We start from the raw sequence: 24,574 nt of genomic DNA on the forward strand, positions 1-24,574 counted from the left end.
TAAAAATAACAGTCGTTGTTAAAGCTATTGAAAGTTTTAAATTATGAGCAGAAAAAACAGCTTAATTATTTTCTGCGGCAACCATGGTTACACATTGGAATGATGGCCTGACACTCTGCGATAGCCGGTAGTAATAGCCACAACCGCGTCCAGTCGCTGACTCATTCCCCGGTCTATCCTGTCCCATCCGTGCTACACGGGCTCGTTTCTCGTTGTGTCGTTTGTTAGAAAATATTTTTATCTTGACACTTAACTTGTAAAACCAATCCGCAACATTCAGTTTTCTTGACAAACGCGACAAAGAACCGGACATGACGTGCAGGCGCTCTTCTGTGTCTACAAGAGGAAGGAATAGCTAGCGCAACCGGGTTCATGTTTGTTTACCACTGGCAAAACGCGCACGCTGGGTGCGCCGTCTCAAGAGTATGCAAATCAAGGCACACAAATACAAAAAGAAATGGTGTTTTAAAATTTTTGCGCTTTTTTTTCTGACAAATATTTCAGTCCTCTTTAGTTTTAGCTGGAATATTTTGTATCAGTTAGCATACGTGTAGCCTGGGACCTAGGCTCACAGCGACACCTCGATCGTGCTCCAAGCAGGTGAGCAGGATCGGTGAAGCAACGTCGGATCTGCATCAAGTTCGATTCCGATTGACTTGATTGCGATCGAAAGTGCCCGTGTGACAGCAGTATAATATCCCTCATGTTCAACTAAGAAAAAAAGTAACGCATTCTGCTAGTTACAGGCAGAAGTACTGGCCCTTAGCGGTCTGCCCCCAGGATGTAGACTTCGCGCCACGTGGTAAGACAAAATGCTAATTTCATGGTAGCGCCACTTTTGTGCGACGCGTTACTGCGGCATCGTTTCTTTCACCGCGTTAGAGGCACCGTTCATCAGAAAAATTCGGTGTCAGCATTGTGAGCGAAAAATCACGGGCATGGCTCTGGCAGGAGGTGGTCCCCAGAGAGAAACTTCGGAGGCAGGGGGGGCCACCTAGGTCACGTGACCTTGTGACGTCATCACAACCGTGGCAGGCCCACAAGGCCCACCGCTAGGAACGCCGGCCTTCTCAGGGCAGTGGCGCGCGCATCGCTTAACCCCTGCACCACCGTGCCAGAAGAGGTATGAGGACTCCCAAGGGTCTATGAATGTAAAGTAGAGAATGACCTTCTGCATATATCCTTTGTCACTTTTCTGAAAGCCAGCGCACCGTGTAAGAGCTTTGATTCACTCAAGAGCGAGACATTCCAGACCGTAATTAAAGCGCGAAAAAAAAAATAGCGAATGAACGAGAGCACAGCCGGACGATAGAAAGGTTACAAAGCATCTGCCTTCAACCATCTGCCGTATGCACAATGCCAGACGCTGTGTAGCCAGCGCACTGGCAAGTTTTGATTGCTTGGAGCTATAGCTTGTCTTTTATTTTCATTTTCCAGCGAGCTAGGCTGAGGTGCACCAAACAACGCACATTAATCGCACAACTAGTGCCTCTTTATTTTACGTCTTTTTTTTCTAGGTTGAGGCGGTAGAAACGTTTAAGAACTAAATGTAGAGGCTACGTTACACTTCAGCACACTGACCACGGAAATGCCATTTTGTTTGCCGTCCATGCAACGTAGTTCAATAGCAAGCTGCGCACAGTTCCAAGTCAACCGACGAAACGTAACTAGTCAGATAAAAGGATGAGAGGGTAAACAAACGCGTCTTGTGCCATTTGCTTTCTACAGTGTAAGGCGGCTAGGTCGAAGACAAAGCTTCCCGACTGAATCAGTCCTTCTACACTGCAACAAACTTAGTTTTCTTTAGTCTTACGGAATTTTAAAGTGATTAAGTTGTGGCAGCAACGAGTTTTGACTTGAGAAGCAGCTCTATACTTGTCAAATACAACCCAGTGCAGCGATTTGAAAGGGTAACCTTAGAAGCCGTGAACGCGCAGGCTGCCTGCTCCGGCGTTTGCTATAATCCATGGAGCAGTCCTGGTCGTATTAGCGCTGTTAAGGCTTAAGGCCCTCAAGAGGAAAGTGTACAACAGCATAATCTTACCTGTACTCACCTACGGGGCAGAAACGTGGAGGCTAACGAAAAGAGTTCAGCTTAAGTTAAGGACAAACGCAGCGAGCCATGGAAAGAAAAATGATAGGTGTAACGTTAAGAGATCGGAAGCGGGCAGAGTGGGTGAGGGAACAAACACGGGTTAATGACATCCTAGTCGAAATCAAGAGAAAGAAATGGGCTTGGGCAGGGCATGTAATGCGAAGGCAAGATAACCGCTGGTCCTTAAGGGTAACGGAGTGGATTCCAAGAGAAAGTAAGCGGAGCAGGGGGCGGCAGAAGGTTAGGTGGGCGGATGACATTAAGAAGTTTGCAGGCAAAGGGTGGATGCAGCTGGCAAAGGATAGGGTTAATTGGAGAGACATGGGAGAGGCCTTTGCCCTGCAGTGGGTGTAGTAAGGCTGATGATGATGATGATGGCGTAAGGCAACCTAGAGTCGCATTCCACGTCTATAGCAGCACTTCGGTTCCTACCGGCAAGTCTCACTAGACAATATTCCTGTTTTCACGCCAATTTCAGCTTAATTAGGTAAATTGCCGTTTACAGGAATAATTAAATTAATAAATGTATAGCCGCAGCGGCGGCTTAGGGGTTATGTTGCTCGGCTGCTGACCAGAAATACGCGGGTTTGAACCAGGCCGCTGTGTTCTTATTTCTATGGAGGCGAAATGCTAGAGACCCGTGTACTGTGCGATGTCAGTGCACGCTAAATAACCTTACGTTGTTGAAATCAGACACCTTTAGCATACCGTGTTACCGCCACCGTGACCGGAGTACCGGAATCCCGCCCACCAGCAATAAGCGTGCGCTGATTGGTCCCGATGCGGAAGGCTTGCGCACAGCTGCCGGGTAGCTGGCGCCATCTGGCGGCCTCTAGGCGACCTGCGCATGCGCAGTGACGACGCGCGGGCTTCCAGCACTCCGGTCACGGTAACGGTAACACGGTACACGGTATGCTAAAGATGTCTATTATCTGAATCCCTCCGCTACGGCGTCCCTCATAGAAGTGATGCTTGTTTGGCGAGTTGATGATTCATGATGGCAAAACAGCGCGTAACAATACGGGGCAAAGAAGGAACACAGGACGACAGAGCGCTCGTGTCGAGTAGGGTCCTCATGACCCTCATAGCCTGTGTCGCTTTGATACGTAAAAGCCTATGAACGGAACTAAACCAATAAAATCTACGTTTTAGTCGACAGTAATGGAGAAACAAATTGCAGTGCATTCTACCCTACTCTAGAAGACATCTGCGGCAGGTAGGCCTTGAAAAGGGGACATAAAAATTTTGCAAAAACAGAAAGCTATGCTAGAGCGCTAAACTAGTCTCTGAGGCCCTACCTCTTTTTCTGCGCTCAAAAAGGTGACTGTGTTGCTAAGAAAATCGCAAATGATGCTGGCGATTTCTTCTGCCTGTTACACCCGCACAATATAGCGGAGCTGTTCCATCTAATTTACATCACTCTTTCGGCGGATCAAATAAAAGAGCTATTATCGCGGCCAATCGTAGAAAACGAACGACAACCAAACCACCTTCCCCGCCAGACACACTGGCATTGTTGAGAGATATATCGATAGATAGCGCCACTATATTGTTAGCACTGAAGCTCACTTCTTCGTCATTCACGCGATTGGCACCTTCACCGTTCGCGAAAGAAGGCGAACGCCGCTAAGGACACGTGCTTGGCTCGTGCTTCTCAAGCTGCTGCGCACGAAGGCTTCGCGTAGGCCGGGGAGGTGTCATGCGAAGCGTCTGAATAGCACTCACTGCGCTGTTTTCCTATTTCGAAGGTACTACCCTTCCTCTTTAGGTTACACGTGCAAATGATGAGCTAATCGAGGCCAGCGAATAATTCACTTCACCAGGCGCGCCTTACCGGAACTCCCGAGGGGCAGGCGCCCTCAGTCTTGTTATCCAACTTCAGCTTCAACCTCTGTAAGAAGGAAAATTTTAAATCTTGGGGCCGGAATATATCAATCTAGATGGATTTAGTATTCCCGTTTAGTGTCCCTTACACGACGTTATGCGTGCGATTTCATCGACGCACACAGTTTGCCCTTCGGTGTGCTGATTCCAGGCTTGCCTGAACCACATAAAAGCTGAGGGAACTCTCTCCACTGAATTGATACTGCACCTTCATATGTGCAGGTCCCTCAAACTTGAAAAGGAACAAACTGTTTGCGCAAAAAGGCGAATTTCTTGATTATTTATCCTCTTAAGTTACAAATGGCTTTCGCGAAGAGGAAAACTAGTTACAAAACAGAAAAAAAGTTTGCTTGTCACATGTAGTTTGAAAGTATTCAATAACTGAATGCTCAGAACTTTCCTTCCTTTCATATTGTAGTGACCTGCACGCGCAGACCACTGAGTACAGGAGCGGGGGACAAAAACCGGCACACAAAATTCTGCACTCAAAAGGTGCACCATTAGAGCTGTTTAAGTCATGCTCGCCATTGAAATACATGAATGACGTCTAAAAAAGAGTTGCCACTGATGTGTGAAGCTGCCACCTTGACAAGGCGCAAAATATGTTGTCCTTTTATTTGGGAACATATTCTGAGAAGCTGCACATGAGCAATTTTTCAAAGTACGTTGCACACATGCCACCGTCGTGGCCATGACTACGCATGACCATGACCCCGACCGTGTCATTTTACAATGTACTTCTGGCATTGTAACCAATCGTAATTACCTTTCTCCTCCCTTTTTAAGCTGTATCCATGTAGTTCTTGATAAAGGAATGGAATTACCTGATTCACTCGGTTGTTACGATTTATGTGCGAATTACATGCAAAAGAACTAAGTTGCACTTCAGTTTCCAGTTGACCAGAACTGGCGTCTTCATTTTTGTTGATACTGGGACAATCTGCGAAAAGGAAGCACGCATATTTTTGTAAACGGGATTACATTTACAGTTGTGTCCCGGAAGGTAGGGGCATTACTGCACTTTCTTTTTGCGTTCTCGCGCACTGGCTAGGCTTTCAGTGGCTTCTAATATCTTTCAGACCATACTGGAGTTCCCTGACTTGCTAGAGCTTTCTTTAGATTAGATGCTGCTTGTTTTTGCTTTTTAAAGTTTAGACGTAATATGCAAGAAGCTGCAATTATGTGCTGTACTGAATGGGCTTACGTTTACTACTCTTAAGCGGTCTTACTAGAATTCCTGACCTTCTCACACTCGTCAGTCCATTGCTTATAATTCGACCTGGATTAGTTGAGCGGACTGCGTCATTACTGGCGAACGAAGTTTGGTTTTCCCACAAGTTCAACATTGACGATCCGTGGTACAGCATGTGGGAGGGAAACGTACATACCCTTTACGCGCGCAATCTTCGCGTCAACAATTGGCGTCACCGCTGGTAGCGCCAGCCATCTTGCTGCCATAGCCAACTTCCGCTGCTTGGCGACATGCAAGCTTGGGCTTAGGCGCCGTGCACCCTAGGGTCTCCCGGTTTCGCGTCCAACGCCGTTAATCATTCTTTATTTTGCTCATCCAAACAACAAGCAAAAAAGATAGCAGAGGCCACATCACAAGCCGACGTCTAGCTTACGCCCTGGGCCGTAAACTGAGGTCCCGGGCTCGATTCGTCTGTTTTCTGCCACTTGTTTTCTTTTTCCCCTGGGCAGGCAGCACATTAAATCCGATTCGGCATTAATAGCCCTCGAGTACCCGGGATCCCATCTTGTGATCGGGAGATTTATGGACGACCGCGGCGGCAAGTTTATGGCAGGCAGCTCCCAGAGGGACACGTAAGGACCGCTGTCGGAAGGCAGTAAAACGGCCGCCACGAATCAAATGCGCAAGTTCCAACGGCAGCTTCTGGGTCACGCCCCTCAGCTGCGCGGTGGGTATATCTTGGCCGGTCCCCAGCACAGCAGCATCACTCTCAGGCAAGCAGAAAGCGCCAGAGTAGCCAAGATGAGGATCCACGCCCTGCCCTTGGCTGTAGCCGCTGCGGTAAGCATGAGTTATACTTGGAGCTTCGTCAAGTGGTCGCTGCGAGTCCGCTGTTCCCTGCTAGCAGAGCACGCCAGACGGAGAGAGGAAGCATCTTAACTGGAACAGCAAGTCCTGCGTTAGGAAGCCGAGATAGCTTAGGCGCACTCGATAAGAATTTCCTGGTATGTGCTGGAACGATGGGACTTCTTAAAAGCGAACCAGTTGTCTCACGGCATAGGGCAGTTGCGAGCTGGAAGGTAAAGAAATGCTGAGGTAGGGTGGTTTTGTGTGAGCAGTACCGGATTGTATGAGTGTTATCACTCTAATCTAAAACTTGGTAAAATGGCCCTAACTGCAGCACTTAGACTTTACGACGGACGGTCAGTCCTTGCAGAGACTAACGGTGCTGGCGAAACCATTCGAACTGTTCTCTGAAGAAGTACGCGTCGATCGCTTCATGGACTAATACTTATGAATGCGTAACCCCTTCCAAGGGATTAACCCTTATGCCACTCTTAGCTTTTTCTGGTTTGTAGTGTAGGGTGGAGCAGGAATCGTTATGCAGGCGTGCAAATGTAATAGGCGATGAGGAGCTAGTTCGGGCTGCGCAAGTTGTTCTGATGGCTTGGGAATCCGAGGTACCTCTACTGGCAGTAAGAAATTGATGATTGACGTTTATTTTGGTTTCTAAAATTACTGCAGGATCAAAAACTACATGTCATGGCCAAACAGAGCTCACGTCGACTAACTCTACTGATTCTTCGCAAGCGTCTTCAAACAGATAATTCCAAACCATAAAGTACTACACTAACTCAAAACGGATCAACGCCAGATATTCGAGATATCTACGCTATGCCAGGTGTGGTAATGGCAAAGTTAATCGCACCAATAAGGCGTACCAATTGGGTGCCTTCATCTCTGAGTGGCTCGTCGAGGGCTTAGTGTCATTTGCCGTCATTACTATCGCGTGTATCGGTGCGGAATGAAGGACTGTTAGCATAACTAGCAAGCATTTTAAGTAACTACGTATACTAGTAAATATTACATTGTTTTCGGATCCGATATCGCAAGCGCTTGACCATGCAGACACATCGTAAACAAGGACATCTCTGAAATGCCGTAGACACAGTTAATGACTCTCAAGTTTTCTCAATTTTTGAATTTCTCTAAATGCAGTGATGTAAGCTACTTGAAGTTTGCTTGTCCTCAGTTAAGATTTTTTTTCTTTTTATCTCTTGCAGCTTTTCGCCTGCTTGCTTGTTGAGGGTAAGATACGAGTTCTATTCTGCATAGTTAAGACGGTCTTACCAAAGAAAATAATGCTCATGTGTTAACTTGTACGCTCTTTTTCTTGTCTTCAGCGGTCAATTCGAACACCCTGTACCCTTTTCGATATAGTGGACTTAATTATCATACTTGAGAGTACTGGGAGTGCGGTGTTCAGTGGAACTTGCATGAAAAATATGTAGAAAGAAAGAAATGGCATGCGTCGCTGGTATAAAAATTTCCTGCTCATCACTATTCACACAACTTAAACATTACTGATGAATTGCGGAGATGCTGTGCTTGCAACATGAGTTTTAATTGTGCAGAAATATTAGCAGTAAAAGGAAAATATTCGGCACGCTATTCAACCTTAGCTTCTATTATCTGGCTTTAGAACTTATTTCATGTTCTTTGGCTTTCTGTGGCTGCTTCTATTACTTTTAATTAGCTAATATAACTTCCTGAACACACATATAGTTACTCTTCAGTATTAAATCAGTAACCACAAAGTTTTCTGGCGTACTTCTCAAACAGGTCGGCATCTTAGCGAACAAGCACGGGAAGAAGAAAGACAGTTCCAGCAGCAAACTAAGGGCGCTATCAAGGGAGCTCTTCTCCAGCAGCAACAAGCTTCACAAGTAAAGGGAGCCATTAAGGGTGCCATCAAGGGTGGCCTTCTTCAGCAACAGCAAGCCTCACAGGTCAAGGGAGCCATCAAGGGAGCTCTTCTTGCCCAGCAACAATCCGGCCAAGTACAAGGAGCTCTTAAGGGTGCCATCAAGGGAGCTCTTCTTCAGCAGCAACAAGCCTCACAAGTCAAGGGAGCCATTAAGGGTGCCATCAAGGGTGGCCTTCTTCAGCAACAGCAAGCTTCACAGGTCAAGGGAGCCATCAAGGGCGCTCTTCTTGCCCAGCAACAGTCCGGCCAAGTGCAAGGAGCTCTTAAGGGTGCCATCAAGGGAGGTCTCCTTCAGCAGCAACAAGCCTCTCAAGTCAAGGGAGCCATTAAGGGAGCAATCAAGGGCGGCCTTCTTCAGCAACAACAAGCTTCACAGGTCAAGGGAGCCATCAAGGGCGCTCTTCTTGCACAACAGCAATCCGGCCAAGTCCAGGGAGCTCTTAAGGGTGCCATCAAGGGAGCTCTTCTACAGCAGCAGCAAGCTTCTCAAGTAAAGGGAGCCATTAAGGGAGCTATCAAGGGTGGCCTTCTTCAGCAGCAGCAAGCCTCACAGGTCAAGGGAGCCATCAAGGGAGCCCTTCTCGCCCAGCAACAATCCGGCCAAGTGCAAGGAGCTCTTAAGGGCGCCATCAAGGGAGGTCTCCTTCAGCAGCAACAAGCATCTCAAGTCAAGGGAGCCATTAAGGGAGCTATCAAGGGTGGTCTTCTTCAGCAACAGCAAGCTTCACAGGTCAAGGGAGCCATCAAGGGCGCTCTTCTTGCCCAGCAACAATCCGGCCAAGTGCAGGGAGCTCTTAAGGGTGCCATCAAGGGAGGTCTCCTTCAACAGCAACAAGCCTCTCAAGTCAAGGGAGCCATTAAGGGCGCCATCAAGGGTGGCCTTCTTCAGCAACAGCAAGCCTCACAGGTCAAGGGAGCTATCAAGGGAGCTCTTCTTGCTCAGCAACAATCCGGCCAAGTGCAGGGAGCTCTTAAGGGTGCCATCAAGGGAGCTCTTCTCCAGCAGCAACAAGCTTCTCAAGTAAAGGGAGCTATTAAGGGAGCAATCAAGGGTGGCCTTCTTCAGCAGCAGCAAGCCTCACAGGTCAAGGGAGCCATCAAGGGTGCCATCAAGGGAGGTCTCCTTCAACAGCAACAAGCCTCTCAAGTGAAGGGAGCCATTAAGGGAGCAATCAAGGGTGGCCTTCTTCAGCAACAGCAAGCCTCACAGGTCAAGGGAGCCATCAAGGGCGCTCTTCTTGCACAGCAACAATCCGGCCAAGTACAGGGAGCTCTTAAGGGAGCCGTCAAGGGCGCTCTCGTTCAACAGGCTGCTGCCCAGCAGTCTTTCCAACAGGCCGCAGCTCAACAGTTGGGTGGCCGTTAACCCCAGAAAACGTGGATAGATTGTTGTTGTGAGCCAGTGCAAAGACTAGTTTTGGTGCTTAAACAATAATAAAATTATTAGTTCATGTAATAATTCTTCCATTACTTGGCCATATGCGACACAGCGACTAAAAGCCTGAGTCATGGCGAGTTTGGTACTAGGCTGCAACTGTTGTGCCATTATATCCAGCCTGAGAAGAACAAAGAAGAAAAATTGGTTCTGGATGTATTACAAGAGCGGACTCCGGGGAAGCGCAACAGCATTTTCAGAGATCAATTAAGTTTCTCAAACAGCATTGAAAATCAAGAACAACGTTATGTTTTATTCTAGAGCATAAGGTGTTCACCGGCACTTCTGATGTGATACATGAAAAAGCCGCACATTATTATGACTGCCGCCATAATGAAACTAGCTGAAGTAGCTGCTACAAAGAAAAAAGTTCCTTCCATTCTATGAACAGAAGGTGGGCTGAGTGCATATTTGTGCACCCGTAAGACTTTTGCGCATGTTTTCCACAGTACTTCTTCTATAGAAGTGCTGTTAGTGTACAGTGCTTCTTCTATAGAAGCACTGTACACTAACATCATGTGGATGTCAACAGGAGTTCATATTCACCCAGAAGCCGTATGGCGTCCTGAGGTTGCCATAGCAACCTAGTCTAGAATGTGGCTGCTATCAGGGCTGCTATCAGCGACGTTTGATTGGTTTATACAGACACAGACAGGGCTCTTTAAGTTTACCTCCACTCTCACATGAACACCACGTACCGCACGTGCCCTCAGACGCCGATGACGAAGAGGCATAAGAGAAGCGTTTGAACGTGATGAAGAGGGTTCACCCTGTAACTTGCCTCGATCACAACTGCGGCAGCAAGCAGAGCCAATGCATTTTGCATGGCCCATCATAAGCTCTTACTTGGAGGAGGAATTGAGGCTCGTGCCTGGGAAACAGACGGGAAGGGTCCCCGACAAAACGATCCTGGAACGCGCTCGCGTCAAAATACTTTGAATGGAACGCCAGGGGAACACACTGGAAAATTTGCCGGGTTGAAAGAAACTCCTAGGCTGAGATGGAAAGCAAAAAAAAACAGATTATGATCGATTTGAGTAGTTAGGCCACATGTGAATTAGGTGCGCCAGCGCTTCGGCTTTCACTTCACTTCTGGTGTTCACATCCAATGTTCACGGAAGGCAGTTGTTCGGATATCAATAACATGTGAATGACCATATATGCGGAACTGGTCATTCTCTACATTTATAGATTCCTGGGAGTCCTCCTACCGCTCCTGGTGCAGCGGTTAAGCGACGCGCCACTGAACTGCTGACAGGAGCTGCCAGCGGTGGGACTTGGGTTGAGTTGAGGCCCAGTTGCTCTCCCCGAGCAACCTCTCGCGAATAATTGAACTGCTACCATAGCAGGTTGCATTTAACCCACTCGGCAGGTGACAGGTGGCCCACCAGCCGGTGGGCAGGTGACCAGCCTGCCACAAAGCCGGATTTAGACACACAAGGGCAAAATGCAAGCATGCCCACTATAAGTGCTAATGCACCTAAATACCGTGGCGCTACTCGGATGTTCCCTCATCATTTCCATATAATCCACTTAGTTTCATGTTCAGCTTGTATCACACGGTTGTCTCACAGGGACCTCGCACCACCACCCCGGGCGCCGCCATTCAGTTCAGTCTAGTTGGGCAGGACGCAAGAGTCAGGTGAATCTCGGTGGCGGCCCTGCGGTGTTTGAGCTTCAATTCAACATCAACCCGCCTGGCTTTACCTGATCGGTCTGCGACAGACTCTTGAAGAGACTGCGAATTTTAGTTGTAGCGTTACGCTTCACGGCCACGATCATCAGGATCAACGGCGGAGCACCCCGAGAACTTCTGGTAGAAGCTCTGGCTTCGTAATGGCGTCCAGACACACGAGATCTCCCGCTTCGTAGGTGACTGCAACAGGAGCTGCGTCGTATCGGACCTTGGAACGGTCTTGGGATGTGATGGTGCGCAGACTAGCAAGACGACGGGCTTCCTCAGCGAGGCACAGGTGTTTCGAAACGAAAGTGTCATCGTGTACGGAGTGTGGAAGAACGGTGTCGAGGAAGGTTTGCGGTGAGCGTGCATGAAAGAAAGGAGAATAACCGGTTACATCATGCTTAGCGGTGTTAAAGGCGTACGTCACAAAGGGCAAGACGGCGTCTCAGTTCTTGTGGTCGGACGCTATACATGCGTGGAACTCATATTGATGAGTATCCGTTTGAGGCGCTCTGTAAGGCCATTTGTCTGTGGATGGTAGGGAGTAGAACGGCGCTATTCTGAGCCACAGAGCCGGACAGATGTGACAATATTTCAGTCAGTGAAGCCGTACTACTGTAGCAGAAAGCATCAGTAATTCCTAAAATATATATCAGAGCGTTTTACTGATATTTTTTTCAGCGGACAGTGTCTTGTCATATAGTACATCAATGAAGCTCCACTGAAACAAACAAACATGCTTTGAAAAAATTTATTACTGTTTGAAAGAAAATTTTGAATGGCAATATTTCGATACAAGCACTGTCAGCGCCCAAAAAACTCTTCGATCATATTTATAAACCTGTGATAGTCGCCGAAGTAAATAATTTTCAGAAATCCTTCTAGAACCTTGATCACATCGTTTTCCACGTTGCACTTGTAGACGATGTAGTCGTGGAGAGAAGAATGCACCGACTCTGAAACACAAAATGTCTAAGTCAGCAAAGTGAAGCTCACGCTGCAACTAACGGCAGGCAAACCACACCACGTGACTTGCTATTAGCAAGGCAAGACATGTAGTAAGGCACCGGAATGCTGGGAATTATGATTGACCTCCGAAACGCATCACGACGCCGTAAAAATTTTCGGAGCTCAGCAGGACGCTTATCGAAACCGCTATTAAGTATATCCTTGCAACTGCATTTTTTGCCACCTGGAGTTTGACCTCTGAACATTTAGCATGTGCAGTATTTAAGCGGCAAGCTACTTGCTTTAGTTGACAAGCTAGGAACTGTGATAGACCTCGTTGCATGTGGCACATATACAGCGCTAGGTTAGGGTGTAGAGCAGCATTCATGCTGGCTATTGACGTATTAGTTTTACACCTCCCTCTAAATTTTGGTACTGCGACAGGTGTCACTTCGCAGCGGAATTTATTTCGTCTAGTTTCAAACGATAAGGGCGCCATCTGACTCCCCGAATGATTAGAGAAAGAGCCAAAATGAATACAAGTTTTACGAAGACAAAGAACATTAACAACCAGGCACTGTGCAAACAATAGAAAACGAAATAAATAAGGTCATTCGCAAAAGTTTTAGTAATTGCTTTCATTAAGCCTTACAGTAATGTGACAGTATTTGCAGAAATCGCAACAAAAGTTTGTGGAAGTTATGTTGCTCCTGTGTCTTTGACCCAACCGCATCATTTATGAAAATAATTGTTGTTCGCTCTTTATATCAAGGCACAGTGCATTGAACATCCACTGTTTGGTCAGCAAAGGTCAGCATCCCAAACGACGATGCGCTAATTGTTTAGCCATAATTAGGGTTTAAGAAGCAAGCCTGCATTATCAACACGTTTTTATCGAATTGCTTGTACTGCAAAATGAGCTAACTAAAACCTTCCTAAGTTGTTGAACGGCAACACAACACGCTAAAGTGATGAAAAGTGTAAGTAGTCAGTGTACGTGTCACCTCACCTAGCTTTTGAGCCGCCTTGAGGAACGTGGATATGGATATCTCAGCTCGATCATCTTCGAGGAATTCTGCGTGAATGCAAAAGTTTATAAAAAGCGCAGTAAGTCTATGTTCCTGAAAAGCCTATAATAGCGCCGAGAAGACATGAGATAACCAACCTTGCTCTAGGAATTCTCTGTGATGGAAAAACTCTCTCGACGAAGATAATTCCTCGTAGTGTTAATATGGACGGCTTTATCGATCAGGATACTTCATATGAATACACTAAAGTACTGTATTTTCGGTATAAAGTCCGCCAGCTGCACATGTTTAGCTGAAATTTTGAGCCTTCCGGAATATCTATTGGTGCTTACTATAAAGAGTTCTTTTTTATATGTCGCTGAATATGGCATGAAATCCCAACGCTAATTCTTCATTCTTGATTCTTTTAGTTCTTGCGCTGCATTTGCGCATTCATTCTTATGCGCCGTTTGCACACCTTGATCGTACGGTCTATGCACCGGGTGTAGACAATCTAGTAAAACTCTCACCAGAAATTGAGCCCTGCGTACTGCACAGCAGGTGCTGGGTGTATACCAGAAATTATGACACTCAGATGGTACACTTCTTCTACTTTTTTACTCTCATTATTCGGAGAATAAATATTCGACGATATTGAGCTGCAGCACGAACGCCCGCAATCAGAATATACTTTCTTCCTCGTTGCAAGAACCTCCTTGACAGAATGAATAAGTGACCTAGCGACTGTCAGCGGGTGAGTGATGTACATGAGAGAGCATAGAGTATTGCTACAAATTCATGCATAGAATATGCACAAAAACAGAGAACTATTCAGTGACTGCACGTTCAGTTTTTTGTTGTAGCGAACAGCGACAGAATTTGCACCATGACTGGTGAAACTTCACCGTAACGCAGCGAGGCTTAAGGAGCACTTCAAGCGAACGCACCGTCCTCTGTCGTCGTCGTAGCGGTTTGATTCGGAAATGCCTCCGATGTTGCCGTTACCCCCTCAGTGGTGCTCGCCGGGCCTGTAAAAAATGAACGAATTTATGCATGAAAATGACAGTGGCAAATTTATCGATAGTGGGATTTGTTTCCCTTTGATCAGACCAGTCCTAGAGGTTCAGGAAAATTCCCAGAATGTAAAAGAGCTTAGCAGTATATGTGTACGCACTCAAGCGTTGCCGTGCTCCATCGCAGTTGCCTTAGTATAACGTGACTACCATAGAGTGGCGAAAGTCTCGGCTTAGAGTTCCGTATAACGCGACAAAACTTGCTGTTACGTGTATTTTGTGCTCTGGAGTGGGATGGTGCACTCTATTTGTTTTCCCGGAGGAATGTTGTGGATGCCGACAACTTTAAACACGAATAAAAAATGTTTAAAAAATTACAAGTCGTACAAACATTCCTTACACTCTTGCGCTGTGCTTGTAAGCGCTGCACTGCCTGTTATCCAATGATGATAGTCTTCTTTTGAAGCACTTTGAAGCGTTGCTGTGAGAGGGAGACGGCTTACCTGTATTACTTTTTTAGCTACACTGCTTTAACTACCTTACTGCTTTTTTTCCGCTCCCGTGCCAAGCGACAGGCTAGTGAAATGGTGTCCGTGAGATAGGGGTATTTTACTCCAGCAGCTACATCATCTGTAACTGGTCTAAAATTATTGGTTCTGTAACAGTACGTTACCGGCTTCTCTTCGCTTGCCGCGCTTTAAAGACTGGCTGCATGCGGTCTGATGGTGCAGCATGGACCCTGCGTAATAATCAAGACAAATAAACGATGTTATTTTCACTTTTCTGCTGTATTTCGTCAAATCATTGACAGCAGCGCACCCGGCATCCCAACGCTTTCTTTTTATGCTTTAGTAAACTCAGCCTTCTCTCAATGCTGAAGGCTTTTCCTTTTGTTTCTCGAAAGAACAATGGCATCCCCACAAATATTTATAATAACATTTAAATCAGCAGTCCCACTTTTCTTTGTTGCTGTTCTTGTTGTTGCGCTCCACTCTTTCTGGCTTATCATTTTTTGACACCTGTGAGCGTACGCCGATAACATCCTGCTCTCTTCGGCACACAGCTCTCTTTCACTTGACCCTGTTTGCACAAAGGTCGCTGGAAAACAGCATAGCTATGTTACGCGAACGCACCGATAATATTGATGATCTTATTGGCTGTCCCAATCCGGTCGTCGTCCTTCAGTGAAGACATTCTCCTGACCGCGAGAGGAGATATCTTCCGAATGAACTGGCAGATGGCCTCACCGAAGCGCAGGTAGCGATTCCGAGAATCTGGGAAATGAAATTGCGCCGTTTCATAAGTCTTTCTCGTTTTCGGTCGCAAGGGGCACACGGACTGGCCACAAAGGCTACTGCAGTAGGCAGCACAGGTGGAAGTATACTGTAAGGTAGGATCTGCGGTCAAACGTGAGAAGTTCTAGCGGCACAGAATGGCCCGGCCGCGATTATCAAAAGGGACTAGCTAGTAGCTGGAAAGAAATGTTTAGTGCGTGATTTTTAAAACTGCTTCATTTTATGCTGCGAGGCTGCTGAGAAGAGTTGAGAAAAGCAGAGTCGTCGAATCTATGAGATGCCATGAAAGCAGGAATTATGGACACAACCGCTCATTTCTATTTCAAGAATGCCCGGAATTAACCAATTATTTGATTGATTGATTGATTGATTGATTGATTGATTGATTGATTGATTGATTGATTGATTGATTGATTGATTGGATCGAGTTGTTAGTTCATCACAATTAAAACTTGTTTTCAAGTCCATCGTCCATTGCAAACTTCTGAAGAGCAAAATAGTTCTGAGATTAATGATCGGTGGATAACTAGGATAACAAACTGTGGTTTACATAAGCAGAGCGTGACTAGGTTTTCACGGTGACAAGTAACAAACGTGAAATGCTTACTCATTCTGACAATGTGTAGCCTGCGGAGCTTAGCCATGCTGGAAATTCCCTTCCAGGCTTCAGCTGAAATTCTCAAAGTTCGAGACAAAATGCTCACATTGTTCTACATTCCTTGTGACTTGGTTAGACGTGGTATACGCGATATAGAGCATATGGCACAGCTTACCTCTCATAATCTGCGACTCAACTCTTCGCGGAACTTCCTGATCGGTCAGAATCCTCTGGAATTTGTCCAAGTACGCTCTGCCCCTGGAAACTTTGTAAGTGCGACTTGAAGACACCAATTAACGCAATTTTAGGACATAACCAGTCGCATAATCAACCTCAGACATTATGCACTGTGTTGATATTGAATGTTACTAATATTAAATTGAAGGGTAAGATTAGACATGGGTATACTTAGAACAGTTCTAATAAAATGTTAGGTTGTTTCCTGCTCATCGTTGAGAACTGTAAATCGGAGCTTTACAGTGCCATCGTAGAGAGAACAGCGCGCATAAGAGTAGTCGCACACACACCAAAAGGTGATGCTCTGCTGCCGTGACCAGCCAAGATTTGAATGGTCTTTTCTGAAAAAGAAAATGTAATACATAAGCTTCGAAAGTTATTTGCGTTGTTTCCACTCTTTAGCAATTCTTGATGTCATATTAATTCAATTATGCTCTATCCACCACTAGAAAATAGCTTCAATTTTCAATGCCTGATAGCGGCAAAAATTATAGCTGTGCGCAGACATGCTATTATTACAGCAGAAATGAAACAAAAATGAGGGTAACGATGTGGAAATTAAAGGGTAGGAGCGCATCGAATGGGAGGAATGTCCTACTGTCTTCTCGTAATAAGATACAGCAGTCTGGAAGTGGTGCTTTTATACGTGAGGGTAGCGTCTGGAACTTTTCCTTAATCTACCGCTAAACACGCGTGTTCAGACGTAAGCCTCTGTGTAGATGTATACTCTAGAAGATTTGCGGGAAAACTCATGCCTCGGTGACTTTGAGTGACCTTCCAATGACCTTTTTTTATTCCGATAGGTCTCTGGGAGACGCCTTAGTCCCGTGGGTGACTGTGTTAACTGTTCAATAATAGGCTATAATAGATGTAAAATAACTCAACACAAAGTGGCCGCTTAGGAGAGCTTTAAAACTGAAAAAAAAGCACTTCATTTTTCACTTCAGCTGGCAGGATGTTCCAAAAATAGTTTCCACTGTACTGTTCTCCTTTATGCGCCGAGTTTTCCGTGCGTGCGTTGGTCCATGATATAATAGCAGAGAATCGAACAAGAAAAGCATTAAATTAGATAAGCGGCGAACCTTCCTTACTTGTTAATCCAGGTAACGACTGTGGCAAACATGCAGTGTGAAACACTAGGGCAGGCGACTTCTCTACTCGCAAGACAAAGGAATAAAGTACTTCTTTTAAAGGAAATGATTTTTCTGATCTCATGCGCCCAGAGCGTACGATACTGTTTCACACATTAATATGGGCAAATAATGCAGTACAGTTTGTTTGGGCGCCTCGGCAAACAACATTTCTTGCCATTAAACGTTATACATGAACTTTAAGAAAAATCTTACCGTCAGACAGATCATCAAAATCTGCGAAGGAAAGAGTGTTTCACTGAAACAATTTGGCCAAGAGAGGTAATATAATCCCCGAAGTCTCGTGCGTCTTGCATAGTTACCATTTGGCACAATATCTTCATCTGCAACAGAAAGAACCATAACACAGGTGATAACCGTAAAGCCACTTCGGGTACTTGCCATTTATATCACCAGTATTTTTGCAGACCGGAAAGCAACAGTGCGTACGAATGAAAAAAGAAGGTAAAACAAATTCACAACTTTGAAAAAACAAACAAACCAACAAGTAATGATCTTCATTCCTGACAACCAAATGTGCGCGGCGTGACTTCTTATAAGAACTTCTGTAGTCGTCTAAGCCCAAGAACGAAGCAGCGAAGTAGGGGCTCAAAGGAGGCCCACCAACCAATGGCGCCGTCTTATTGTCATGACGTCACGGTGAAAACCCCTTGCAACTGCTATGGCCTCCAGCAGTAGCCTGCCAGGAGGTGCAAGGCGGTTGACCACAATGTCATGACAATAGGCCGATGCCAGTGGTTGGAGGACCCACTTCGAGGGCTATTTACAGGTTCGTTATTCAGTGCTATATCCGACTGTAATAGATACAGCTCAAGGGCACTTTTCTGTTTGATGCAATGACAGTTTGATGCGATTGCTTAGCAGAAACAAAAATCGTCGTCGAGCCAAGGTGGGATTAATACGCGAAATGAAGTCGACCACTCCATACATCCATTCGGCGAAACTCACCTGTGAACCCATTGGATCTCGCGTGAGTGCACATCATGGTCAGCCACACGAAGGCGGACAGCAGTCGAAGGTGCATTTCTGGGCAAGTTCTCTCAGACTAGACGGAAAGGAGAAGATAACCCTGTATGACCATGATCACATTTTCGTTGCATTAAGTGTGCGGCGCTTGCATCAAAACAAAGCCTCATGCGTTAGAGAATGCGAGGCTCGACATTGCACGAATATAGTGTCGTTTTAAAACCGAGTATCATGTTGAACTTTTGAGAGAGAAACATTTTATTGATCTCTTTGGGGGATTCTTCCAGGTCCGGGAGTCCAAGGGTGGTTGCTGTCCGCCAGACCCTCTTCACAAGCTGGAGCTGGGTCGAGAGGTCCTAGCTGGCCACTACCGCCTCCCGCTGCTCAAGGCTCCTCCTGTTTTCCTCAGTACTGATGAGTTTGCCTTGCTACATGCCCAGGCTGCGTGGTAGAGGTGAGAGACCTCTCCGCATTGCAGGCATAGGCTATCGTATATCTCTGGCCAAATTGCATGGTATCTTGCTAAGTTGGGTTAGGTGCCGGCCTGTGTTCCCTGTTGAGTGTTTTCTCGGGCAGCGGTAGTTTTCTTTAAAGTTAAATGTACGTAATCATTTACCCGCTTGAGTTTGGCGTGGATAACTGCAGGTTCCTATCCAGGTGCTCTTGGTGTGCGTAGCAACAATCCGGACTGGCGAAATTCAAGCGGCAGAAATCGTAATTGCACTAGCATTTAAGAGGCCAACCGAATTGGCATAGAAACAACAAACATTTGTGACTCCCAACCAGCGTGCAGAGCCTTTCAGGAAGAAAAAATTAGCAGACATTCCTGCCGGATTATGCAATTGAAAAGCAAGGACATCCCTGGCAGACACAAAATTTTATGGGCATGCAACAGCACACATGGGGCTTGGCAGGGAACGAGGCCGCAGACCGCGCCACTCGAAGCTTCAGCTTCTGAAAACTAGGTCGCAGAATCGAATCCCAGCCGCTGTGGCTGTATTTCGATGGATACTAAGTGTAAAAACGCTCGGGGCCTGTGCGATGTCAGCGCACGCTAAAGAATCCCAAGTGACCAAAAATAGATCGGAGCCCTCCACTACCGCGCCTCTTTTTCTCTCCCTCATTTCAGACCTCCCCCTCCTTCCCTTCATACCTTTCCTAACGACCTGGTCCAGGTGTCCTCTCTGAGTGATACACTTACTGTGCCTTTCATTTCCACGTACGCACCAATCACCAGCCTGGGAATAATTCAACTGGAAAAGTTCGCGCATCCTTTAACGTTTTTACTATCTTTTGAACTTTACACTTTCGACGTTTTTTGTTTTTTTTTTACAACAATAACAATATTTAAAAAAAACGCAGGCATATGCAAGCCCTGACATGCTGGGCACCGTTTTTACAGCTGTCTGCGCCCCTCGCGGTCACGTTATGAGTTATCGCGGGCGACAAGACGAAAGACATGACGCCAGGCCCCGACTTCCGCTTCCCCAAATCATCCGCCAGCGTCCACGCATACAGCGTCGGCTTCTCCTAAGAGAAAGCTGCGGAAGGCATAAACAAGGCTTACCTTCGCCGAGAGTCAAACCTGTCGCGGGCGCCGTTCCTTGTTACAGTAGCGCCATCGCCGGAGGAGAGGAGAAGCTAATTAAGAGCTGCGGGCCGGCTGAGCGCCCTCATTAACCGAGGAAACTTTGTAAAGTTGACACGCCGCACAACAGCTACGGGGTGCCTCCGAGGGGGGGTGCGAAAGATAATAGAGAGGAACAATGAAGGAAACAAAGTAAAAATTAAAGAGAAGAGCGGTCTGCCGCGTGAGAGGGGTCTGGCCGGCCAACGGAAGGGCCGCGCCGATGTTTCTGGGAATAAGTTCGTGTCGGGCCGCAGCTGGTGGCTAGGAACAGTAGATCACGAACACAGCTTGACCGAAACCGGAGAGAAATATATGGCCCCGCGGCACGCCGCCGGGAGACCCGTGACGCGAGCGCGCGCCGCTCGTTTCACGGCCAAACCACCCCCAGTCAGTCAGAACGGCGCCGTTCGTTGCCGATCCAATACCCCGAAGAGTGAGTGATTCGCGGAGTTTGACACGCTGCAAGCAAGGCGATGGAAGCAGAAGAAGGGGGAGTATTGGGGAAAGTAGCCTGGAACACGGTTATTCCTCGCCGTGAAACACGTCGGATCGTGAAATCTGGCCGCTGTGATTTTCTTTCAGAGCTCTTTAGGTGCATCCGCCCGGTGGAAGTAAAGTGCGCAAAAGACGTGTTTTTTTTTCGTGTAGCGAAGGCTGCGCTAATAATCTCGCGATTACATTCTCGCAAACTTCTTAACGTCTTTTTGCGCATAGCTTTATAAAGCAGCGCCTGGTTTTGGTTGTTTCTGCCGATATTTTTCGACAAAGTGGGCGTATATTGCACGTATTTCCACTGTGGATAGTGTTTCCTACTTTTCTTTTTTTTTTAATAGGACAACAGGAGCGAAGGAAGAGAATAAAAACAAACTCCCCTTTCTGATGACGGTGGAGGTTGCACATTTTGAGGGTTTGAAACGATCTTATTTTCATGAGAAGTTGCAGTGCACGTAGAAAGTGCCTATCTGGAACCTGCATTTTCTCAAGTATATTACTTGCAAACTCCGCAACACGTGCTCACATGTACTGAAAAGGCTTTGTCGGCATACATTTTTGCAGACGAAGCTTCTTACGGAAAAGATAGGCTTTCATTAGCGAAATATTTTACGTTATAGCATGTTAAACTAGATGAGAAGGCGTTGTGAATGCAATACATGTGCGGAGGTTGACATTTAGAAGCGCAACAATACGGCCAGCACCTATGTGAGAACAATCCTGACAAAACCCGAAACATATTTTTTTTTGAAAACTGAGCCAGATAATTCTAACGTTTTTGTCTCAGCAAGCGTTGTCTGTATGGCGAAAATCATGCGGAAAAACGTACTTTTTAAACTTGAGACGGAACCCCTCAAATTGCTGCTGCCAGCTAGGAACCGAACCATGGTAAAGTGCGCCCATGAACAGTCAATTCCTTCGGCTACTTAAGCTTCTACCTTAATTCTTGCTGAAAGCACCTTCCTTCCCGTTCCCGGGAAGTGTCGCGTCTCGGAGCGTTTTGTTTATATTATACTGGCAACGTAAATTTCTCGTATCCTAGTAAGAGGCACTCAGGGTGGAAAATTTCAACACTCGGCAGTTACAAATCCGGTTGAAACGATACCACGTAAAACTCTGAACGCAGTACCTGCGTAGTTTGTTTTAAACTTATGGGGACACCAGTACACCCTCTGGCGAATAACCCAGCGTAAGCAATGAAGAGGCTTAAACACTGTTGTAACCTCCTTGAATTTTATTATATCTTTCTTTGGTTTAAGGGCCTGTTGCCAGTGTGGGGTCCATCACTTTCTTGTCTGAAACAAAGGGGGGGGGGGGTGAAATGCGGTAACTTGCGGTATATATATGCTCTCTTATTCAAAACAGGATTTACAACGATATCGTATGTTGCAACACTTGGTGGTCTTACTTTTTCGGTGAAAAATCTTGAGCTTGGACAAGCTCTGCCACGCCTTGGACAGAGCATCTTTGACTGAAAGTACGGCAAAATTAAAACGGCACTTGGTAGTAATCAAACTTTCCTGTGTAGTTCGCGCTAATAAAACAAAATTGAAAAGCGTCAACCTAAAGCCTACGTGCTGCTGCCCATGTCTTTAACTACAACTTCACTAAAATCCACTAAAACTTACCAGTCTTTCCCGCTGTGGCGATGTCCGAGAGTACTCTCGATATCTTGTTAGCGTCAATGAGGGAACCTGGATTTTCCGCTGAGAGAAATTGGAGGGGGGGGGGATGAACCACGAAACAGACCTATTTTGTCGTCATCGTGCAACCGTCGAGATAGCTTTAATGAGCGCAAGCGCTCCGCACACTTAGCCACAGAAATAATGTTGAAAGTGGCAATGAGTCGACGGTAACCCTTTATCAAAGAAAAATTTCATTTTAAGCAAGATGCGAGTCATGTAAAGGGGAGAGGAAAATTCAAGACTGCAATCTGCAAACTTTCTGAGGCCGCAGGTTTCTGAATTCAAGGGTATTGGGCGCCAGGCACGTAGAATGGTGACTGCTACTTCACTAAAGCACAGAAACTTTTTTTATTTCAGGAGGGTTACTTCCAAACTTAGATGCTGGTTAGTTTAAAGACTTGATAACCGCTCACAGCCGAGCTTTGTAGAAGGCGTAGACAAACAGAAGTTTTTGAATTCACTAAATTTTTTTTTCAGCGAAAACCCTTCTTTCATATTTTCGTTTTCCTAATAGGTGCTGTTCCTAGTGTTTTTTGCGGTAACAAAGTAAGAAAAAAATCGTCACTAACCAATGTTTCTTTTTTCCCGCTCTTCAGCCGAGCATCTCCGTATGACTGGAAAGCAAAGACAAAAAATCAGAGAGACCAGTAGTATTCATGCTCTTCGCCTTATCGTTAAGATCCTGGCCAGGTAAGTAGTACCTTGCGCACCTGCATGCAAATATCCATTTTCGCATTAACAGATGTAGGGATCCGAGCCGCGTGAAAACCTTTGGTTCCGGCCACCCTTCATTGGGTCAGCCATGGAATGAACGTAATGCAGCCGTTCTCGGGAAAGCAAAGGCTCCATGTGAACACACTGTTAACAACCGTAAGATAGCCACATAGCCGCTCTTTCACTTACTGGCTAAAGTACATTGCACAGAGCTGACCAAAGACAAGGAAATGGGAGGGAAGACAAGGCGTTAGCCACACGCATATCTCCTTTGGCGCCTTAAACATAAGGACGGCGGATAAATATGCCCAAAAGAAAACAAGAGAGGAGAAGTGCATAACGTCCACTCTCAACTTTCCGTGCTGGTAAAAACTCCAAGCGTTCTCAGAAACCAACCAGCTTTAAGAAATGCATTCGGGTTTGTCGTGTTCCAGTGGATACAGGGGTGTGCGACAACTGACCAATGTCAGCGAAGCACTCAAGTTGTCCTCTGTGGCTGAAAGGAGAGAGACATACCACGCATAGTTCAAAGGACGTGCGGCGTTGGTGTGTGCCCACACTTGTGCTCGGGGCCGTGGGGCCGAGGCTCGTCATGCAGCTGCAAACCAAGCACCTACATGCGCACACACACACGCATACATGCTAACTTCATAGGGTTCTGCGAGAAACCACGCAACCACAATTACATTTGAAAGAAGCCGGGAAACCCCCTTCCAAATTGTTCAATCCCCAAACAGGAAAAATATGCCTCGCAGAGAAGTTTGTAACACCCACGATGACCATGTAGCACCCCAGGAACGCTGCACTAGACTGCAAATGCAGGCGGCGGCAGCCGGGAACCTTTCCGAAGTGCTTTTGGGAGTGGTGACAGGGAACTACTGAGCATGCAACTGTGCCTTTAGTTCCTTGTCGGCATTTCGCTGCGTTAGAGCAGGTACCCGCAGTAATACGCTAAGCTCGCCCCAGTCTTACACCCACTGTAAGTCACACTCACCATGTAGGCAAACAATGGATGCAATGCAGAGCCACCAAAGCCGCGCTTGAAGACGGCGGCCCATGGCGCGGTGATTCAGATCTGTGAAGCAGTTGTGACACCACCAACTCAAGTTGTTTCCCGCTCGGTCAGCAGGCGTCGGAAGGCATGCAAGGCCCGTAGCACGAGCTGAGACAGGAAGAAGAAGAAACAAAAAGAAAAAAGCTTCCCTCGCTGTTGCGTCGTAAACCGACACCGTGGGCACTAATAAATAAAAGAGCAACTAAATGCGTTCCGCTCCTGCGGCGCTCATAAAAAATGCGAAAACCACCTGTGTCATCGGGAACAGTCGTCGATGCGCCGTTACTGCCTCGAGCTCACGTTAGACTCTGTCCTCGTGCTCATACCTGTCGCGAAAGTCGTCTTGATCGAGGATCTGTTTTGAGCATAACCTCTACGCTGCGCGAGATATCCGTGAGAAATTTTATAAAAGTACCATTCACCAACGCCCGCTCATGCCAAACTTTTTACTCTTTATTCTATGGGAGAGAAAGGAGAGAGTTCAGTGCTTGCCTCGGGCTATTTACAAGACAAGAACGGCGGAAGAAACCTGACACTGATGAAGAAACTTAATTGGTACAAACAAATGAAAGAAATGAAACCAAGGTGAGCATTGTGCACTCCTGAAAACGAGTGCGTGAGAGGTAAGTATGCGCCAAAGGTGAGAGGTAAGTATGCGCCAAAGGTGCCCAAACTACCTCATTTTATTGATTTACTGTTGACTACAAGTAGTCTAAACAAATTCGATGAA

The 24,574-nt window shown here is 46.5% G+C and overlaps 2 protein-coding genes and 1 long non-coding RNA gene across 4 annotated transcripts; 1 reads left to right on the forward strand and 2 right to left on the reverse strand.

Moving 5' to 3' along the window:
• Positions 1-5,919: 5,919 nt before the first annotated feature.
• On the forward strand, positions 5,920-9,397 carry LOC144106810 (uncharacterized). Its single transcript, XM_077639753.1, has 3 exons — positions 5,920-6,011; positions 7,235-7,259; positions 7,794-9,397. Exons 1-3 carry the CDS (start codon positions 5,973-5,975, stop codon positions 9,302-9,304), a joined length of 1,575 nt encoding a protein of 524 aa, XP_077495879.1. The 5' UTR covers positions 5,920-5,972; the 3' UTR covers positions 9,305-9,397.
• Positions 9,398-11,792: 2,395 nt separating this feature from the next.
• LOC144108836 (uncharacterized) lies at positions 11,793-20,230 on the reverse strand. 2 transcript variants are annotated; one of them, XM_077642025.1, is made up of 12 exons: positions 19,837-20,203; positions 18,252-18,348; positions 17,606-17,626; positions 17,499-17,519; positions 16,443-16,493; positions 16,091-16,180; positions 15,925-15,987; positions 15,156-15,296; positions 14,696-14,761; positions 13,957-14,037; positions 13,012-13,077; positions 11,793-12,010 (listed from the first exon to the last, which is right to left on the reverse strand). In XM_077642025.1, exons 2-12 carry the CDS (start codon positions 18,325-18,327, stop codon positions 11,859-11,861), a joined length of 828 nt encoding a protein of 275 aa, XP_077498151.1. In that variant the 5' UTR covers positions 18,328-18,348; positions 19,837-20,203; the 3' UTR covers positions 11,793-11,858. The 2 variants fall into 2 exon arrangements, with proteins under 2 accessions (XP_077498151.1, XP_077498152.1); XM_077642026.1 differs by lacking the exon at positions 15,156-15,296 and having other exon boundaries at positions 19,837-20,230.
• A 1,306-nt stretch (positions 20,231-21,536) lies between these two features.
• Positions 21,537-23,973, reverse strand: LOC144106927 (uncharacterized). Its single transcript, XR_013309162.1, has 5 exons — positions 23,785-23,973; positions 22,646-22,690; positions 22,020-22,097; positions 21,800-21,862; positions 21,537-21,686 (listed from the first exon to the last, which is right to left on the reverse strand). It is a non-coding gene; the product is annotated as an uncharacterized LOC144106927 (long non-coding RNA).
• Between the last annotated feature and the right edge of the window lie 601 nt (positions 23,974-24,574).

The sequence above is a fragment of the Amblyomma americanum genome, chromosome 10 (assembly GCF_052857255.1).
Source record: "Amblyomma americanum isolate KBUSLIRL-KWMA chromosome 10, ASM5285725v1, whole genome shotgun sequence".
Taxonomy (NCBI): Eukaryota; Metazoa; Arthropoda; class Arachnida; order Ixodida; family Ixodidae; genus Amblyomma; species Amblyomma americanum.